This window comes from Nicotiana sylvestris, chromosome 12 (genome assembly GCF_000393655.2).
Source record: "Nicotiana sylvestris chromosome 12, ASM39365v2, whole genome shotgun sequence".
Lineage (NCBI taxonomy): Eukaryota > Viridiplantae > Streptophyta > Magnoliopsida > Solanales > Solanaceae > Nicotiana > Nicotiana sylvestris.
In genome coordinates this window covers 65802309-65824564 of record NC_091068.1, presented here as the reverse complement: position 1 = coordinate 65824564, position 22256 = coordinate 65802309, and the positions used below count along the sequence as shown (strand labels likewise).

The 22256-nt window shown below is 36.3% G+C and overlaps 3 protein-coding genes and 1 non-coding gene across 4 annotated transcripts; 1 reads left to right on the top strand and 3 right to left on the bottom strand.

Moving 5' to 3' along the window:
* The first annotated feature begins 941 nt into the window (after positions 1 to 941).
* LOC104233104 (mitotic spindle checkpoint protein MAD2) lies at positions 942 to 2840 on the top strand. The gene is made up of 6 exons (XM_009786412.2): positions 942 to 1129; positions 1618 to 1748; positions 1834 to 1954; positions 2221 to 2324; positions 2420 to 2541; positions 2621 to 2840. The coding sequence occupies exons 1-6, from the start codon at positions 1041 to 1043 to the stop codon at positions 2675 to 2677; spliced, it is 624 nt and encodes a 207-aa protein (XP_009784714.1). The 5' UTR covers positions 942 to 1040; the 3' UTR covers positions 2678 to 2840.
* A 3276-nt stretch (positions 2841 to 6116) lies between these two features.
* LOC138883163 (uncharacterized) lies at positions 6117 to 6428 on the bottom strand. The gene has a single exon (XM_070163825.1). The coding sequence runs from the start codon at positions 6426 to 6428 to the stop codon at positions 6117 to 6119; it is 312 nt and encodes a 103-aa protein (XP_070019926.1).
* A 4155-nt stretch (positions 6429 to 10583) lies between these two features.
* Positions 10584 to 10655, bottom strand: TRNAW-CCA (transfer RNA tryptophan (anticodon CCA)). The gene has a single exon. It is a non-coding gene; the product is annotated as a tRNA-Trp (tRNA).
* Positions 10656 to 13333: 2678 nt separating this feature from the next.
* On the bottom strand, positions 13334 to 21783 carry LOC104233103 (trihelix transcription factor GT-4). The gene is made up of 5 exons (XM_009786411.2): positions 21153 to 21783; positions 20264 to 20302; positions 15331 to 15459; positions 14670 to 14894; positions 13334 to 13775 (listed from the first exon to the last, which is right to left on the bottom strand). The coding sequence occupies exons 1-5, from the start codon at positions 21703 to 21705 to the stop codon at positions 13573 to 13575; spliced, it is 1149 nt and encodes a 382-aa protein (XP_009784713.1). The 5' UTR covers positions 21706 to 21783; the 3' UTR covers positions 13334 to 13572.
* Between the last annotated feature and the right edge of the window lie 473 nt (positions 21784 to 22256).

Below are 22256 nucleotides of genomic sequence, written 5' to 3'. Positions count from 1 at the left end.
TTATGGATATACACAGATACACATAATATAGATGAGATATCACTGATATACATAGAGATATATACATATTACAATAGGGGATACACATGTGGATTTGTCTTGAACTTAAGTTTTCAATCTGAAATGTGTTATACAAAGACAGGAAAATAAACTTTTAATAAATTGTTTTGATATACACATTATTATTATGTTATACACTGTGATATACAAATAATATAATTATTAATTATTGATCAAAAAAGAAAAATAAATGTTTGATATAGCATGTTTAAGCAAGTTCTAAAATATAAAAATAATAAATATAATCGTGAGAATAAATAATATTTTGGTATACAAAGAAAATTGTTTTTTGATATAGACAAAGAAGAAAAATAAATTTATGATATCTATTTTGGTATACGCATGTCCGATGTGCTATACATTGTGATATAAAAATAATACAATATTTTTATTGTGACATACATTGCTGCACGCCGCAGCAATATATATATATATATATATATATATATATATATATATATATATATATATATATATATATATATATATTATTGATATACAAAGAATAATATTATTTATATACAAAGAATAAAAATAAAATTTTAATATATGTGTTGTTATTGACAAAGAAGAAGAAAAATGTTGTGATATAAATATTATTATTGTGATATATATATTTATTGACTATTTAATGCCAATATCTATAACTAGGGCTATTTTCTGTCAATTATATATTCCAAGTTACAAGTGGATCTTATTGGGCCAAATTTTGCGATAGCCCAACTAATTGGCCCAAAGATTTCTCCACTCCTTTTTGTAACGGTTAGTGTACAGTGGAAAATTGAAAAAGGAAAAAGAAAAAACATAAAAGAGCACTTGGACCGTCTTTTGCGTCAATTTCCAAGAACTAGCCGTTGGTCCCTTGTACTTTTCAATTTTCAATAAAACCCTAAATCCATTACTCTCACAAGTCACCAAGAATCAGTAAATTCAACCCAACTTTCTGAGAATCTTAACCTTTTTTCTTCAGATTTTGAATAATGGCATCAAGAACAGCCACCAAGGACATAATCACGCTTCGCGGATCAGCAGCAATTGTCGCTGAATTTTTTGGCTATGCAGCAAATAGGTAAGATTTAAGAAACCCCATTTCGTCAAATCTTTGTCTATGTCGACTTGCACGTTGTTAGTTTAGTAGATAAGTGCGAAAATTCAAATAAATTTTAATTATAGAAAACCCGTAATTTGCCTTGAAAAATTAATTATCAACCTGCATTTGAATGAATAGAGTGCATCGGATATAGTATTCATATGGCAGAACCCAATTAGTTGATTGATTGAAAATGCGTCGTGTTCTTCATTTAGGTGTCTTTTTTCTTTTTCCGGAATGCTGATATTTTTTGGGGGTTTTGATTTGGGGATGGGGGTTTGATAATCTTTAGTTTTAAAAATGGATAGAGACGATTAATATGATGGATCCTAACTCGTTTTTCGCTGGGTATTGTTGATTGATTAATTGATTTAACACAATGCTATGGTGTTTTTTTTAATTATGGTTTTGTTGGAATGTTGATTTTGTTTTTTTTTTTTCCTTTGGACGGGGGTTGTTTTTTCTAGCATTTTGTACAATAGAGGAGTATATCCTGAAGAAAGTTTTGCGAAGGTGAAGAAATATGGTCTGCAGATGTTGCTTACCCAAGATGAAGGTGTCAAGACCTTCATTTCCAATTTGACTGCCCAACTCTCTGGTAAGTTATAGAATTTTGTCAAAGTTGTGGATTGGTATTTAGGGGTAGGGAAGTGATTATTTTCTCTATGATTGTGATTATGTAGAGTGGTTGGAAGCTGGAAAGCTACAAAGGATGGTTCTTGTGATCATGAGCAAGGCCTCTGGTGAGGTACTAGAGAGGTGGAATTTCAGTGTCGAAACCGATAGCGAGGTTGTTGAGAAAGGGTAAGTTGATCTTCATTTTCTGATCTTTGGTAAATTTTGTGGACTGGTAAAAGTGTATGTTGGAGGCTTCAATGGCGGTAGAAAATATAGAGAACTTCTAATGTTTTTTTTTTGGTTTGAATTTTGTCTTATATAATATGGACTTATATGAACTTTAAATGGAGCAATATGGACAGTGAAGATTCATATAGTCGAGCCCAACTAGTTTGTTGTTTTGGAGAAAGTGTATGTTTGATCCTTCATTAATTAACTTTTATTTGGATCAGTGTTTCAAGGGAGAAAAGTGACAAAGAAATAATGAGGGAAATTCAAGCAATTATGAGGCAAATTATTTCCAGCGTCACTTTTTTGCCTTGCCTTGAGGAACCATGTAAGCATCATTTGTGCTTAGAAATACAATGTCAATGTTTCTTTAGAACTTTCTGGATATAACACAATCCTTGTTTCATTGTGTTTTTTCCATAGGTGTGTTTGATGTGTTAGCATACACTGATACAGATGTTGCAGTTCCATTCACTTGGATTGAGAGTGATCCTAAACTGATTGCAAATCCACATATGGTCAAACTGCATTCATTTGACACCAAGGTAGGAGCAATCTGCTGCTTGATTTTTTGAAGCCTGGATATTTTGGAACACTAATTTGATTTTTGTTTTCTCTATGCAGATTCACAAGGTTGACACTTTGGTTTCATATAAAAATGATGAATGGGATGAGGCTTAGACAATCCTTGTTGTTCTTTAATAAGTTGATGCTGTGTGAATCATTGATTCACATTTTGTATGTTAGATTGTGTAAATCTTGAAATGTCATTTAGTTGTTTCCAAGATCAATTTCTTTGTGTGAAACATCTTTGATGCTAAAGTTCTGAGATTAACAGGGAAAACCAACACTGAGCCCCTCATCTATAAGGTATGTGGTTTTTTTCCCTCTCTCTAGACTGTCGAAAAGAGGAGCGCATTTTAAGGAGTAAATTTCGTACATGGTCCATTTATTACCAAAAGTTACTCTTCTTTCTTTTGTTACACAAAAATTATTGTACTATCAAGAAAGAAGAACATGATTAGGACTTAGGAGGTTTGGCTGGCTGATTTTTTTCATAGGATGCGGCTGGTATTGTGGATTCCAGTCCAGTCATTTAATACACATTTAAAGTTACTAATAAGTACGTACTTTTTTTCAGTTCTTATTTTGGTCCTTTTGTGCCAGTCTGTGATTTTAACCGTTAGTTGTATTTTATTAAGTTGTGGCACCCATGCGTCGAATGGTTCAGCATTTAGCCATCCCATACAACGATTTTTACAAAACAAAAACAAAAGTATGAATCTGCAACTCTGTAGATTGGATATTTGGAAGTATAAACATCGCAAAATAAAGGTGGCATGTCTCGCACTCTCTTTGAGGATATCACTCTTGTAGATTGGATTATGATTCTGGTTGCATGCTTCCGACAGATGTGCAGCTCAAAATATGTACTATTATTTGCAATTTGGGGTTGTTTTCTTAATTAAAAATATGCAAGGTTGACACTTCAACTTTTATAAAAATGTACAATAAGGTCTTCAACCTTCTATTTTTTATATGGACCATGGGGATATCGATAACTGCTTGAGTTGCACAAAGACGTTCTTGGTCTGTGGAAATTGAGGATACAATTGGGAGAAGATGATGTCACACGCTCACTTATTTCAGTATAAGAAAATGACCTCACAAAGATTTTATATGTTTCACTTACAGGTTTGCTATATTTATTTTTTATTGATCTCCTATCAAAAAAGATCAACAACAACGGCCCAATATCCACACGTGGGGTCTGAGGATATGTACGCAGACCTTACCCCTACCCCGAGGGGCAGAGAGGCTGTTTCCAGGAGACCCTTGGCTCAAGAAAGCTACAAGAGGCGATATATTAATATCATCAATAGACTCATAATAAAATAACAACAATATAAGAGATACGAAATACGAAATACGAAGTAGATGGATGGTATAGTAAAAACCAGTAGATAAAGCCCTGCATCAGTAGACGACCAGTAGCATCCTCAGACTAACTCCTAACTGGCTAGTCTCTCTAACCTTAATGCTCGACCTCCACAATTCCCTATCAAGGGCCATGTCCTCAGTAATCCTAAGTCGTGCCATGTCCTGTCTGATCACCTCTCCCCAATACTTCTTAGGTCGCTATCTACCTCTCCCCGTGCCCACCACAGTGCTCACACCTCCTCACCGGTGCATTAGTGCTCTTCCTCTGAATGTGCCCAAACCATCTGAGTCTTGCTTCCCGCATCTTGTCCTCCATGGGGGCCACGCCCACCTTCTCTCGAATATCTTCATTCATAATCTTATCCATCCTTGTATGCCCGCATATCCACCTCAACATCCCCATCTCTGCTACTTTCATCTTCTGGATGTGTGAGTTCTTAACCGGCCAACACTTAGTCCCATACAACATGGCACGCCTATCCATCTATAAAACTTACCTTTTAGTAATGGTGGCACTTTCTTATCACACAGGACTGCCGACGCTAACCTCCACTTCATCCACCCCACCCCTATATGGTGTGTGACATCCTCGTCGATCTCCCCACTCCCCTGAATAACTGATCCAAGGTACTTGAAACTACCCCTCTTGGGAATGACTTGAGAGTCAAGCCTCACTTCAACTCCCGCTTCCGTCGGCTCAACCCCAAATTTGCACTCGAGGTATTCCGTCTTCGTCCTGCTCAACTTGAAACCTTTAGACTCAAGAGCATGTCTCCAAACCTCTAGCCTTTCGTTGACGCTGCCTTGTGTCTCGTCAATTAGAATAATATCATCAGCAAATAGAATGCACCATAACACCTCCCCTTGAATATGATGAGTTCGTGCATCCATCACTAGGGCAAATAGAAATGGGCTAAGCGCAGACCCTTGGTGCAACCCCGTAACAACTGGAAAATGCTCGGAGTCGCCTCCTACTGTCCTAACCCGAGTCTTAGCTTCAACATACATGTCTTTAATCACCCTAATATAGGCAACCAGGACCCTTTTATCCTCTAAGCAGCTCCATAAGACCTCCCTAGAAACCCTGTCGTACGCTTTCTCCAGATCAATAAACACCATGTGTAGATCCTTCTTCCTATCCCTGTATTCCACCATCCTCCTACTAAGGTGGATAGCTTCTGTGGTAGATCGCCCCCGCATGAACCCGAACTGGTTATCTGAAATAGACACCGTCCTTCGCACTCTCATTTCTACCACTCTCTCCCAAACTTGCATGATATGACTCAATAATTTGATACCCCTATAGTTGTTACAGTTCTGGATATCACCTTTGTTCTTATACAACGGGACCATTGTACTCCACCTCCACTCTTCAGACATCCTATTAGTCTTGAATATAACATTAAACAATCCAATAAGCTATTCCAAGTCTGCTCTACCCACACACCTCCAAAGTTCAACCGGAATTTCATCTGCCCCAGTAGCTCTGCCCCTTCTCATCTTACGCATTGCCTCCATTACCTATCAAAAAGATCATATAACTAGTAGAACGTTAAGGGATTACAAAATCTAATTTTTTGCTATTTTTGTGTTGCGTTATCATTTCTAATTAGAAAAGAAAGAATTTGATTTCCTACGAACAATTACAAATTTACCTATATGTATTACATTAGAAACTTTTGTACTATTTAGGTTTTAAATTAAAAGTTGATATACAATTTATATTATATACAAATTAGTATTATGATTATCCATTTATGTTAAGAATCAGTTATTTCCCCATCCCTTCTCTCTCTCTCTCTCTCTCTCTCTCTCTCTCTCTTCTGTCTCTCTCTCATTCTCTGTACAACAACAACAACAAACCTAATGTAAATAAATGAGGTCTGGAGAGGATAGTGTGTACGCAGACCTTACCCCTATTTCCGATAGACCCTCGGCTCAGGAAACAATAGAGATGATATAAAGTAGCTAAGTAGTAAACAAAGGTAACACCAATGCATTATGGTGACGGGCGTGAATCACACAACAACAACAACAACAAGAAAAACACTACATGTAATAATAAAGAACCATGACTAAGATAATACAAAAATAGTCTTAGTACTACTGGTATGCCTAGGAGGAACACACTACTAACTATAAACCTACAACCTTAATCCTCGACCTCCACACCTTCCTATTATGGGTCATATCCTTGGTAAGCTGAAGCAATGACATGTCCTGACTGCCTAATAACCTCTCTCCAATACTTCTTAGGCCTTCCCCTTCCCCTCCACTGACCCGCCATGGATAACCCCTCACACCTCCTGACTAGTGCATCTATATCTCTCCTCTTCACATGCCCGAACCATCTCAACCTAGATTCCTGCAACTTGTCCTCCATAGATGCCACTCCCACCTTACCCCTAACATCTTTATTCCTAATTTCAGCTGCTTTTATCTTCTGGACATGGAACTTCTTGACAGGCCAATACTTAGCCCCATACAACATAGTTGGTCTAACCACCACTTTGTAGGACTTTTCCTTAAGTTCGGGTGGTACATTCTTATCACACAAAACCCCTAAGGCGAGCTTCCATCTCATTCACCCTGCTCCAATAAGTAACATTCTCATTAATCTCCTCATTACCTTGAATAATGGCCCCAAGATACTTAAAACTATCTCTTTTGGGGATGACTTGAGTACTAATCTTCACTTCTACTCCTTCTTCATGCAACCCATCACTAAACTTGCACTTTAAGTACTCAATTTTTGACCTAGTCAACTTGAAACCTTTAGACTCCAGTTTCTGTATCCAAACTCCCAACCTAGCGTTAACACCGCCTCGCATCTCGTCAATCACTATATCATAAGCAGATAACATACACCATGGTAAGGCCCTTGTATGTGTCGGGTCAGCACATCTAATGCTAAGGCAAACAAAAACGAACTAAGAGTTGATCCTTGGTGCACCCCATCTCCACTGGGAAATGATCTGAGTCTCCTTTCGCAGTCCTTATTTGAGTCTTCACTCCCTCGCACATGTCCTTAATCACCCTAATGTACGCTATCGGGACACCGCTAGCCTCCATACATCTCCATAGGACCTCTATCGGGACTTTATCGTAGGCCTTCTCTAAGTCAATGAATATCATATGCAAGTCTTTCTTCCTCTCCCTATGCTTCTCCACCAATCTCCTCACAAGGTGAATGACTTCTGTAGTAGACCGTCCTGACATAAATTCTAACTGGTTCTCGGAAATAGCAACACTACGTCGCATCCTCCTCTCCACCACTCTCTCCCAAACTTTCATAGTATGACTCAGCAGCTTGATACCCCTATAGTTATTACATTCCTGTATATCACCTTTGTTTTTATACAATGGGACCATCAAACTCCACCGCCAATCTCCATGCATCTTCTTCGTCTTGAAAATGACATTAAACAAACAAGTAAGCCATTTCAAGCCAGCCCGACCCACTTCCTTCCAAAATTCCACTGGGATCTCGTCAGGCCCAGTTGCCTTACCCCTGCTCATCTTTTGCATTGCCCCTTCAACCTCATCGCTCCTAATACGCCTATAATACCTAAAATCCCTCTGACTCCCTGAGTTTTCCAACTCACCTAATACGATGTCCTTGCCCCCTCCCTCGTTTAAGAGTCTATAGAAGTACTCATGCCATTTACTCCTAATACATACCTCTTCCACCAAAACCTTACAATCTCCATCTTTGATGTATCGCACTTGGTCTAGGTCCCGAGCCTTCCTCTCCCTACTCTTGTCTAAATTGTACAACTTCCTATCGCCTCCTTTACCCCCAAGATCCTCATACAATCGCTCAAAAGCTGCAATCTTAGCCACTGTGACTGCCAATTTTACTATTCCTTACCTTCTTATTACATTCCTTACACGTCCTCTTTTCCTCCTCATCTGTACTCCTCACTGGCTTTATATATGCCACTTTCTTAGCTTTCACTTTTCTTTGGACCTCCTCATTCCACCACCAGTCCCCTTTATGACCTCGTGAATAACCCTTCATTATCCCTAACACCTGTCTAACAGCTTCCCTAATGCAGTTCGTTGTCGTGGTCTACATACATCTCGCGTCCCCACTACTCTTTCAGGCCCCCATGGCTAATAGCTTCTCATCCAACCCCTAAGCATTTGCTTTAACGACTAGCCATCCATCACTCTTTTCTCTGTTCTTTCCCCAATTTTTCTTCCTTCATTTTCTCTGCTTTTTATCCTTTCTTTTTTTTTTCCCAAGGAATTCATCAATGAATTTTAATAGTTTTAACTTAGCAATTTTCTTTCATGCTGCACAATTGGTGTTCGAATTAAAATTATCAATCAATAAATTTTGAATATGTTTGGCTCTCCATCATTGAGAATCATTAAAAAAAACTTCAAAGTTTTGAATTCGAATTTAGGTTTTCAAAAAATATTATTTGTTTGGATTGGGTGTTGTTGTAAACGATTGGGAATATCAATTTTGAGGTTGTTTGGTGAAGATTAGAGTTGATTTTTGTTGGATTTCAGATAAAAATTCGAAGAAATTGTATACATACAAATTGTATTATAGTTGTATATAAATTATATTTAAGTTGTATTCTTTTGTAGTTTCATATTTTTTTATTTGAATGTTGTATGAAAACTAAATATTAGCTGTATACTCTATGAGTCCTTGTATGAAATTTGTATTTAAGTTATAAATACTATCTTTTTACATATAAGTTGTTGATATGTATCAAAATTATATTAAGAGAGGAGTTTTAATTGGAATTTCAGAGAGAAAGAAGAACACACCACATACAAAATATATATAAATCATATACAAAGTACGTACAAAAGACATATTGTATAAAAAATTATATATAAGTTGTGTGATGTTGTAGTTATAGTTAACTGGTAAGAATGATGTATGAAAATTGTAAATAAGTTGTATATTGTATAATTAGTTGTATGAAATTTATTTTTAGTTTGTATGTTATTGTAGATGTATCAAAATTTGCAGTAAAATTTAGTTTTAATTTGTATGCTGTTGTACCATACATTATCTTTTCTTACTCGGTTTTATTAAAGAGAAAAAAAGTAGAGAATGAATTCCAAATCGACTCATATACGCTGATTCATGTTTGTATGAACTGAAAAATCAATGATTCAATTTTGCAGATTGCTTTGCGGCCCTGTAGCATCTAAACAATGACAATAAAAGGGCGGAAAATTAATGAACTCAAACTCTCAACATTCTTGGGTGGAAAGTTAATGAACTCAAACTCTCTAACATTCTTACACGTTGATTCTCACTTTAGTACTACTCCTAATAGAAAGTACAAGTACAATCCTTCGTGGTTTCTAAGATTTTTGTCAATTTTGTAGAGACCTTAGTGGAGACACACTAGTATGGGTGTTTATGGTTCGGTTTGAGTCGGTTTTTTCCTAAAAAGAAACCAAATCAAGTAAGTCGGTTTTTTAAATATTGGAATCAAACCAAACCAATTAAGTCAGTCTTTTATCGATTCGTTTTTTCCGGTTATTTATCGATTTTTTCTTAAATATGAAACATATACTACCAAATGTATATTCCAGTGACTACATTTTCAACATAACACTATCAAATCACTTGCTCTTTGAAAAATCTATTATTTACCAAGATATAATGATGATAATTGAATCAAGTAGTGATGAATAATTTAAGTACCCAATTAAAAATCGATTATTTTTAACATGAAATAAATTCTTATACTTGACAAAAGAAAACTACCAATCAAACTATTATGTAAAGGCAAAGAATTAGATCACTAAATAGCAAAGAACTAGACTAAAAATATAAATGACTAATATGTACCATAAAATTTTAGAAACTATATATATATATATTGTGTGTGTGTAATAATAAATTTAAATAGCTACTTTTATAGTCAGTTTGGTTCGGGTTTTTTTGATTATTTTTTTTATCAAAACCAAAACCAAACCAAATTTGATCGGATTTTAAAATTCAAAACCAAAACCAAATCAAACATAAAAAATATCAATTTTTTTATTAATTTGATTCATTTTTCGATTTGGTTCGATTTTTCGGATTTTCATAAACATGCCTGTACACCCTCGTTGAGGGCAAAAAGCCAAAAGAAGATTACTGCTCGTTTTATCTCTACCTTCATTGGAGTGCTGCTTTATTCAGTCTTCGCACTCACTTCATTGACTCTTCCGTTGCAACCCAAATTCTTTCCTTTGCTTCCCCTTTGCGTGAATCGCGCTTTAATGAAGAAAAACACAACTAGAAGGAGACTTTTTAAAGGAATTATATATGAATTGTAAAGAAATCACGATTATAACGGGTAAATTAAAAATCTAAAATAATGTTGGCAAATAAGTTTGAAATATTATATAGGAACGAAAAAAATCTCATTTATAAATGGACCATAAAATTAATCTTTTCCCCCTAACTTATTTCTAACAGATACTATAATAAAAATTAAAGTAATTGAAAGATGCTTATTATCTCTTGTAATGCTTATTATCTCTTGTAATGCTTATTAATGTAACAGATATCTCTTTCTCTCTTGCATGTCTAAAAGTTCTAAATTGATAAAAATTATAGCGGGGAGGCTGTTAAAAAAAGAAGAGAAAAGATGGATCCAAATGATGATTTCGGGGGATTTGAACCCGACGTGAATCGAACACGCAACCTTCTGATCTGGAGTTAGACGCGCTACCATTGCGCCACGGATCCTCAGATGTATGGGTGCTCTATATGTTTCACATTTGTTTTTAGCTTCTTTGTTTCAGTCATTTTTTTTTGTTTCCATAAAACTAACTCCCATTAAAACGAGAAATTTTGTGACATATGATGTGGATGAAACACCCCAATGAAATTTCTGGTGACTGATAATTTTGAATTTTACAAAATATAAAGAGACAGCACCCCAATGAAATTTCTGGAGTTTGACAGTTCATCACATTAAGAATTGTCTTTTATCTTTTCTTTTTTTGGGGTGGCAGCTTTTTGGGATCTTTGCTTCGAGTCTTCGACACTATTTTATTGTCTATTTGTTCTTTGTTTGCAAGTCTCAGACATCCGCTGTACTTTTTTCAAATTACGAATGCCATATTTTTTACATGAACAGTCACATCACTTCATTCTTATGGCCAATGACACTATTTCATACTACTATTTAACTCTATACTTCTTAAACCTATAAGCAAAAATCAACCACTTTTATATTCTCTAATTTTCTTTATAAAGAGGAAGAGTATAAGAAAAAGAATCAAGTGTATTGGTATAAGTGATAACTTAGCATGTATATCTAGAAAGAGTGGCACGGTTAAACTTAAAACACTAAGGGGTTGTTTGGTTGGGAAACAAAATTAATTATCTCGAGATTAGTTATCACAACTTCTCATGATAAAAGAATACTACAATCTTAGCCCCTGTTTGGCCATACATTTTGGCAAGTTTTTTTCAAATTTTTTTTGAAAACATTGTTTGTCCATAGATTAGTGATCTGTTTTTGAAAAATTTCTGAAAATATTTTTTAAGTTTCCAAAATCTAGTTTATGGTAGATTTTAGGTGAAAATCAAGTTCCTACTCACAAAACTTCAAATTTTTTTCAAATATAATGCATGTCCAAACATAATTTCAACTTCCAAAAATTATTTTTTCAAGTTTCAACTCAATCTATGTCTAAACGCTAGCTTAGTACTAATCTCAAAATTAGTTATACCACTATTTTATCCAAATCAAACGTGGAATAAACTCATCTTAAATTTTATCCCAAAATTAATTATCCCTCATCCCTCGTATCAAAGCAGCCCTAACACGTTAGAAGTATATATTTTCGCCAGAAATTTGGTACTTTAACATATAAAATACATTGTGCTTGTCAAGTACGTATAACTGACCGTTGAAGCACAACTATATAACAAACTTGGTATTTTGTCATAAAAGCATCTAGGATAGATTGTCTCAAACCATTTTGTTTTGGGCATTTGCATCTATACCCGTTTTTGTGCCATATTTTAACTTGTGCCCGTTTTGCAAAAAAAAAATTATAAGTGTACCCGCTTTTTCGCATAACTTCAGCATACGGGGTTGAAGTAGCAAAGACAATCACGCAAAACTTCAGCATTCTAGTAGTCGGGCCTAAAGTTTAGCTCTAGAGCTGAAGTTTTTGTGTTGTAAATGGGAAACTTCAGCTCTAGAGCTGAAGTCTTTTTACCACCTATTAATATTACATACTAGAGCTGAAGTTTCCAGTTACAACACAAACACTTCATCTTTAGAGCTGAAGTTTTTGGTGTAGTAAATGGGAGACTTCAGTTATTCGAGGTGCTAGGATCGTCAAATATCATGCTTCGGAGAATCATATGGACGTCATTTAAGCAACATGTATTATATACAGTAAATCCTTGGATATTAGCTACCTTTGAGATCGAGGATTTAAGAACTACAGAAACAGACTAAAAGATGACAGTTGGTTGGCATGACATTAACAGAGGGTTGGGAACACATAATCATAAGAGATGACTGTTGCAACGAGGAGTGCGTGCAAATCTCTTCTAGAATAGATTAGAGTTTTCTTGTGGCTTTATAATTCCATCCATGCTACTGAGTAGTTATGGCCTATGGGCCAGTGAAAACCTTGTACTCTTTACGTTCATTATATTGGGGGGTGAGGTTGTGATGGTGATGGAGAAGGAGGAGGAGAAAGGGAGCAGAAGTTATTTAAGAAGTGGGTACAAGTTAAAAGTTTTAAAAAAAAGGGTATAGGTTAAATAGGGGCGACCAAATAGGGCGCCCCATGCAATTTTTACTTTTGTTTTCATTACACTTTAGCATTTTAGATTTTGTTTTCTCTCTCTATATATATAAGGTGTTCGAGCCTACTTGCGCTACCTTGACTATTCTTTCGGATATCTGCTATGTCCTATCGACACAAACAAAAGTGGCAAACGAGCGGTTTGGGTCGGATATGATTCGGGTCGAAACGGGTAATGAAAAAACGGATAAATTATCCGACGCGACCCATATTTAATACGAATAAAAAATGGGTCAACCGGCAAATAATATGGATAACCATATTATCCATGACTTCTTGCATATGATCACTTTTGGGAGAATTCTTAATCTCCCCAACTTGAGGAACCCCCACTTTGAGGCTTTACAAATATAAAAATTAGACCCATTGGTTATCCATTTAGACCATTTTCTAAATGGATACTATAGTTCTTATCCATATTTGACCCATTTTTAACAAGTTCATTATCCAACTCATTTTTTAGTGGATAATATGGGTGGTTAACGATTTTCTTTTAACCATTTTGCCACCGCAGGCACAAATACTAGATGACTCTAGTCTCAAGGCTTAGGCCAATGGGAGATGTAATGAAAATGAATTCCAGATAACAGCTGAAAGAAAAAGATTATACCATCCGGAGACACTAATATGAACAAGGTTTCATGTTCATTGACTTGTACATTTAAATTGTTCAGTACTATATCACTATATCAGGTTACCATTGCACCATTTACACTTCCAGAACAGCATTATCAACAAACTCTGGTGGCATCGACATCATGTTACTTACAAAGTTGGCAAATGCAGTCACCCCAACGAGCCGTGGATGGACAAGGTATCCCCTATTATCGTCAATTGATACCTCGGTAGACTGCACCAGGGCAAAGCTCATCCAACATATCTACATGCCGATACCCATTGTACTCTCTTAAACATGTCCAGCCTCTGTGGGACAAGAAGTCACGAAAATCATTCGTAGTGTAGAATGTTTTATCCTCGGTGTGCACTGGCAAGTGATCTGCCTCCTCATACATGCAAACTTTTATTGTCAGACCTGTAAACAAGAAAAAAATCAGGCTCTCTTTTTTCTTTTGGTGGAGAGGGTCAGAAAAAGGGGACACCTCATTGTGAAAAAGGCAGCCCGGTGCACTAAGCTCCCGCTATGCGCAAAGCCCAGAGAAGGGCCGTACCACAAGGGTACGCAGTCTTACCCCGCATTTTTGCAAGAAGCTATTTTCACGGCTAGAACCGGTGACCTCCCGGTCACATGACAACAACTTTACTAGTTATGTAAGACCCTCCCCGCCACCTCATTGTGAAGCAATATCTAAATGGACTTGAGATATGTAAGCTGCTTAATCTACATTATGTAAGCGCTAACAGGGCAAATGAAGTAACTTTTACATAAATTTAGTGAGTTAAGACGGTATTATGCTGAATACCCAGGCCAACAGTTATATCTATCATACTTCTAAGCTTAAATATTTTGAGGAGACAATGCCCCTCTTTATCCCCTTTATCTTTTCACGTCCAGTTCAACCTGCTTTTCAGGAGGTTATAACAGACTTAGATCAGGTAGCCCGTACCAAAGACAGAGCAGTTGATGAGGACAAGCCATCCACGCCTTGAGTATGTATATATTATGTGTATGCATATTAAAGCATATATTCACTCATACACATAATAAATCAAAGAAACAGTTCACTATTGTTCTATGAAGTTATTTGGTAGCCAAGTCATTCATTACACTAATAGGTCCCACCGTCAATTGCTAAACCGACAAGGAGTGGAAATGAGGCACTGGCATAGGTATGGGTCCCTTGCCGGCTTGTCCTCTTGCCATCCCTATCAACAGCATTTGTCTTATGTCTAGTCAACTTCTGAAAATGCCAGGTACAATATAATACAGGGCAATACTAGTAATAAATTTGTAGTAGCATGGTATTACCTTCATCAACATGCAAGGTGTAGCTCCCTAGTGGCATATCCCTGTCAAGTGCTCGAACAATATTCTGTTCATCTTCTAACCAAAATGCACGCTCTGTCCTTAACCTAAAAGCAGATTTAATGGCTTGCTTGATGGCATCTGCAGTGCCATCGATACCTATTCTTTTTGTGTAATCACCCCACTTGACAGAAATGACCCTACCTTCCGCTGAGTTACTTTGCTCACCTGGAAAAGAATAGAATAATCGGAAAAGAGCTTGGGAATACAAAATCAACTTCCGAAAGTGTAGGATTATCATGAAAAAGTCACGATTGGAACTCTATGTTTCAAAAATATCAATTGAACAGTCATGGTAACGCTTAACTAAAGCAAGCGGAAATGGTAGATGGCTGGTATAAAAGTATTCAACATCAGGTTATGAGGTGGATGCTATTACAGCAGTACTCCGTCTGCTGCAAACCTGTACAATTGAAGAGAATGCAGGAATTGGGCAGAATGCACCCACCAAAAAAGAACAATTGGAGCATGGGATAATTGCACCTCTAAAATGGCATTTCAGTACCTAGTTTATTTGAAATTCTAAATTCAATCATTTACTTGGGAGTTGGAATGTTTTCTTCATTTTTTGAAGCGGAAAAAGGATGTTTCCTTGAAGACCTACCATTTCCAGGCGTCTCTCTCCAATTCCATGGTGATCCACTTGCAGTGACCGCATCTGCAGCTGTTATAGCAAGAGGATGCCCATCATGATCCAGCTGGCGTTCTAAATTAAGAGTTGGCCTCCCATTCTCTGTACATCAAGAATTTAAAAAGTTGATTCTGCTGCAGAGCTGCCCATAGTAATTCGCAAATGAGTAAATGAGCACGAAAACAACAGGGCTTTGTTTATTATATATATTGTATTTATTATCTATACTTAATATACAAAACATATACCTTTGCCGGCTATAATTTTTTTGGTCGGCTCAAAAATGTAATTATCCCAAAAAAATAAATGATAATAGACAGCACACATCATGCAAAGAAATGAAATAGAAATATCCAGTAGATTCAGAGAATAAATAATAAAACACCTCTTGTGATCACTGACAATCCTAATTCATACCGGGAAGTTCAAGACCAGAGGTAACCAAACTGGAGATCGACAGTTAAGAATTGGAGCTTATGATTCTGATAGATACACCATATTCATCACCCTCTTCTGATGATGCCATAAGTAAAACCTTTTCTAGGTAGAGGATAGTTTTCTTTTGAAGACTCAACTTTTATCCACGTAAACGGAATTATTTCAGCTTCCGCACCTGGCTCCAGATCCAAAAGGGAAGAATCTTTTTATCATCTTAGAAAAGGAATCAAGCAGGGGGCTAAGTTTCATTGATTCATTTATGGGGTACCTATCGGTAGGGATACATGCAGTTTTTTTTACCAATTTAAGCATGTTATGAAGAATCTACATAAAGTACCATACCAAAATAACACTCATTAGAAATGCATATATCAAGACAAAGGAAGGATAGATATAACATAGGTAAGGGATAATAAGTTTCATGTTAACTCACTAAATAATACACTAACCTAAAACTAATGGATAAAATCTTAGAAAAAGAAGCTAGTCCACTAAAAAGCAGTGATGAATAACGTCAAAGTGATTGATTCAGGATTGGTAGGATGAAAGATTTTCATGATTCCTTCTTTTTTGTTTTGGGACAAAGAAAAGATTTTCATGATTCTGGAAAACAGATATAAGAGAGAATTCCTTATATATTGAAAAGCTCCACGCAATCAACTTCCAAAATCATAGGTTCTGCTAAAAGTTATAAAATCATGTGATCAAAACTTGAATAGAATTTATCCAGTAATGAGCACGCGATAAACAACATATAGAAGTAACTTCTCCATCATGACTTGTGGCATCTAAGATGATAATGCATATCAAAAGACAAATTAGTGGCAGCACATGTGCAACCTTTGATGCATTGCCCGATTTTCCACTTCCAAAACCGTGGATAACAAATTACCAATCCATAACATTGTTGATGAGGGTGACTAAAAACATTATTGATTGCAAAGAAATACGACGACTTTGATAATGGAGGACAATGAGGAAGTATTTGAGCACCCAAGGGTGTGGCTTAGCGGTCAATGAATTTGGTGAAAACCATGAAAGAAACGGGTTAAAATCCAAGCATAGACATAAAATACTAGGTGATTTCTTCTTATGCCTTGATGCAAAGAGTTACCCGATTCCTACACTGGCGGGAGGCAGCGGGCAAGCTGGCCAGGGCACTACTGTTATTAAAAAAAAGAGGATTTTTTATGCTCATATATATATATATATATATACATATATGGAGTTCACAAGTTGCAGAAAATCAAATGATGCTCCAAGGTGCTGCATGAAGTCACTTCCTATAACCACTGTTAGGGTGGCAAAAGGGCAGGCCGAATAGGATATGAGCGGATCAAATACGGGTAATTCAAAAGACGGATAAATTATTCGACCCAACCCGTATTTGAGACGGATAAAAAACGGGTTATCCGACGGATAATATGGATATCCATATTATCCATGGATTCTTGAATATGATCACTTGTGAGAGAATTCATAGCCTCCCAAACTTGAGGAACCCCTATTTTGAGGATTTACAAATGTAAAAGTTAAACACATTTATTATCCATTGGTTAACCATTTTCTAAGTGGATAATATGGTTCTTATCCATATTCGACCCGTTTTAAAAAAGTTCATTATCCAACCCATTTTTTAATGGATAATATGAGTGGATAACTGTTCTCTTTTAACCATTTTGCCACCTCTAGCCACTGTGCATTAGCTCCTGAGTTCCAACCCAGCAATCAAACAAGCAAAATTGGAACTATCGAGTGAAAACAAGAAACAATGGTGAATAGAATATCTTCCCAGATATAGGGAATCCATATCTTTATAATGCACTACCGACAAAAGTAGTTAGGAGGGGAAAAAAGGATTCTTATAGACAGCACAAAACCAAAACCAACAATTTTTGCATTAAATGTAAAAACATGAGAAAGCTCCAAAACTTAATGTCTTGTACATATCTAGATTCTAGAACTACAACTATATGGCTTTTTTTTACAAGGTAAGATTATCTGGAATTATACGGCTTCAGATCATATTTGTATCTATTCACGAACTACTGCATTAACTCTCATAAGATAAAGCCAATTCAACCAATATGACCACCCGTTCTGACCAATGAAAGACACAATACAATAGTGTAACGTATAAAGCACCTGGTGCATTTGATCACTAGCACTTTATAGCCAGGTGTGCATGGAGCATGGGCATCGTGTACCTTACCATCAGCAACAGTGGATCTCTCATATAGTAAATTAAATGCATGATATATAGTATGAAGCTAAACTCCCACTTTTTGATATGTACACTTCCCCTGTTCAAGAAATTACCTAACTTGGACATGGATTTTTTGCCTTACCTCTTTGACCATACAGATATGGAAAATATGGTGATATTGACAGTTCTCAAAAAATCCTTTACATCCAGTGCTATCCTCCAGAACCATTGATTTAATATAACTCAATTCATAGATGTTATCTCCCTAATATCCATTTCAGAATAACAATTATTGCATAAGGGCTCATTAGATGCTCTAGTCGGGATCAAGATAACATAGTTTTCGTGATATTTATCATTTATAATTTTTTTAATAACAGTGGTATCCGTGCCAGCTTGCGCGCACATAGACAATTCCACCACGTACCTGGCACCTCCCATCAACATAGGTACCGGGTAACTATGTCACCAAGGCCTAGATGGATAAGAAAAAATTACCTAGTGTTTTTTGCCTCCGCTAAGATTTGAACCTGAGACCTCATAGTTCTCCTCCCACTTCATTGACCACTATGGCACATCCTTGGCTGCATATCATTTATACTTTCTATAAGGAGAAATTAGAGTGATTCCAATTTTATCCTACTTTTCCTAAAATAAACGATTCCACGAGAAAAGTAGGATCAGATTTCTCTATTTTATCCTAAATATGCACCAAGGTGAACTGAGGTAAGGGTTAATATAATCAAACAAAATGTTGATTATGCTTTAGACATCTCAGGCCTAGTCCAATCGGAACAGATAAAAACTTAAAAGAAGAAATGGAGTCAATTTGATCAAAGCAAAATCCACATCAGGAGATTGCCCAAGCATTATTTTAATTTGCGTTCAATAAATTTATTTAGATTATAGCATAAAAAGAGGATATACGATGGCCATAATTAAACACGAACCCTCTAGTAAATGGTACTAGTAATTTTTCGCTAAATTCGGCGATCCATTTATTAACTTACTATTAGGGCTTTTTATTTATATAGTAACTACAATGTAGGGTGTGCTTGGTATGAAGGGAAATATTTTTCTAGAAAATGAATGGTTTTTATCACTTATTTTCCCTTGTTTGGTTGGTGAGCGAAAAACTTTTTCCAGAAAATATTTTTTAGTGTTTGGTTAGAGTATATAAAATACTTTTAGGAAAATAATTTTTTATGCTACTCTCCGTACCTCCCTTCCCCCAAATCCCCATGTTTCCTATGGGGGTGGGAATGGTGGGGCAAGAGGGTAGGGGTAGGGGTGGGTGGGGATGTGGGGTAGGTTGGTGGGATTGAAAATAGGGTGTGAAAGGTTGAAAAAGAGTTTTGAAAAATATTTTCCTTTCTCTTGATAGGGAAAATATATTTTCCTCCAATTGGACGAAAATGTTTTCCAAAGCATTTAAGCCAACCAAACATGGAAAAATCGGAAGACATTTTCTGGAACATCAAAAGTAATGTCCTTCAACACCTTTATTTAAATTCTCCCCAAGGATATTGTTTTAATTATCATAATAATGTAGCATGTCTATAACAAAACTTGCTCCTAGCTAATAACATTTTAAGTTAGTTAGCAAGAAATAGCAGAGTTAGGGGGAATCAGAGCCCCATAACTGCTGGTTTTGAATTTAAAAACTACTTCTTGTAAGTCATAACAAGATTGCATACCCCATATACATCTACTTTTTAATTCTTCTTGAATTTAAATTACCTCTTTTGATGTATAACTCACAGCTCCTATTCTCACATCGTGGCTCCAGCACTATATAACAAAGTCCATTTTCATTCACACTCCATTTTTTAACAAACCAGAGCATTTAATGTATTAGGTGATGTTTACGTATACCCCTTCGTGCATATCTCAATTACTCCAGCTATGATATCAAATTCAAAACATTGCCAACTTATAGAATCGATCTACAGAAGCAGGGGAGTAAGACGAACACTCATCCAAAAGTTCTGGAATCTTGTATCAGAAATCGACAAAGACCAATGACGGATGGACATATAAAGGGCAGCCCGGTGCACTAAGCTCCCGCTATGCGCGGGGTCCAGGGAAGGTCAGACCACAAGGGTCTATCATGTGTGTGTATATATATGCCAGACCACAAGGGTCTATCGTGTGTGTGTGCGCTATATATATATATCGGGAAGCCAGAGGTCATAAGTCAGCAAAATTGTCAAGTCAATCGTAAAGACTAGGAACATGCTAAAACCATCTTAATTAACATACCTTCGACAGGTCCAAATGTTATACTGGTATCGTCAAGACCTGCATTGACAATATCTAGAAGTCAACAGACCACGAAAAGAAATAGAGACAAATCAGTTTAAGAATGTATCAGGGTTATTTACACCCCAAAAGGAAAAATGCACTAAAAGAACAAGAAGCCATCAGTAGGAAAGGTAGATCCTAATGATATAAGTAGAGCTAGTCAAAGGTACCATGTTCAGAGGATTCAAGAAACTAATTCATTTTCTTCTAACAAGGAGAAAAGCATAGTTCCATATCAATAACGGCAAGGATTAAAGGTTCAACATAGCCTCACCTAGCCGCCACTAGTTTAGCCAAAACAAAATTTTACACAAAACATATCAAACATTTTCTGCCAAAATTTTGCTACAGGCTAAAGCAACATTTTTTTTATACCAAATACAACTGCACTAGCTCAATTAAATTGAACATTCAGAAACTTAGCATAAAAAATAACAGCCAATGTAACTCGTCTGAACAATCAAAGTAACACGAAAACCTTGGAAGTCAGTCACCCCGTCATATATCACTGAAACAAAACAAGACCAGCATAATATCCAGATTGAAGACATTTCTTTCATATATAGTAGTTCCCCACCTTCTAAAGCATAGAGATCACCATTTAAAGGACAGAATTATAAAGCAATCAAACTCAATCAAATATCAGCACATAAAATGGTTTCAAGAATTCAAACTTCTATCTTGTAAAACTCCACAAAGCTTTGATAGATAAAAAAAACAACTAAGCCTCAATAAAACATAAGGCGCTGGCTATATGACTCCTCAATTATCCATTCTGCTAAATTTGGACCATTTCATTCCAACACTAGATAAAAACATTTGAAAATAAAGAACTAATAGGGCATACCCTTCTGAGAAAACTGCATAAAGGTATCAACTTTAAGCGTAGGGTTCTTATAATTTTTGTTTCTGGCCTTGAGAATCTCCTCAATCTCCTTATGATAAGACATCTTCGCAGACCCATTTGGTTCTTGATTGTGTTTAGCCTTTTTGAACTCCTTTAACAAGTTCCTCCATTTATCAGTACACATGGTAGGGGACCTATCAAACCCCTTTTCCCTCATCTTCAAGGAGATCTGGTCCCACAAGTGCTTGTTCGATTTTGAAGTGTTGAACAGTGAGTCGAGTTCTCTGCGGAGGCTAATGAGCGCTCGTGTCTCTTCTTGAACCCATGTTTCTGCTCGCTTCTTGGGTGCTAATTTTAAGTTGTTGTTGTTGTTGTTGTCCTCGCCACCGCTGCTGGTCGTGTCGCCACCACTGATTCCGGGAAGGAGAATTTGCTGGGGTTGTTGAAGATGGGCATTGGGGGTGGCCACTTCTATGATCATGTGGTTACTGTGTTGATCCATAGATTCTTGCTCCTCGTACAAGTTGATAGATGTTGGAGGTTTATCAGACATGTAAGATAGAAATAGGTAATACTTGCTTGGACTTTGGGCTTTGCAGTGACTGACGCTAAAAGAAAGAGGCAAAAGTCTCAAATAAAGAGGAAGGGATTTTCTCTTCTTTTCCTATTATTTTTAGGAAAAATTAGGCGACATAGTACTATTCATAGCTATACTTTTAAAAAATTACAATTTATAACTATATTTGTATTTTATAGAAAATTCACCTATGGTACTAAACAAGAAATCTTTTGAACTGAAAATTATAGCATCCGCTTAGATTTTGAGTTCGACTCTCAACAAAAGTATTATATTTTTCTCTATTTCTATATTTTGTTGGTTACAATCGATACAGGTGTAAATTGAGAGTATTTATTCATGTAATTAGTAGTAGGTCAAATACATAAGTGAACTCTTAAATTTGGCCCTTTTTTTTTGTTTAGACACTTGAACTAAACTTTGTTCCTAGTGAACACCTTAACTCAAGTCTAAGCGTATCTATCAGACCCACGTTGCTGACATGTCAAGGTGTGTGTGCTACACTTCGAATGAGCGTGTGATGCCCT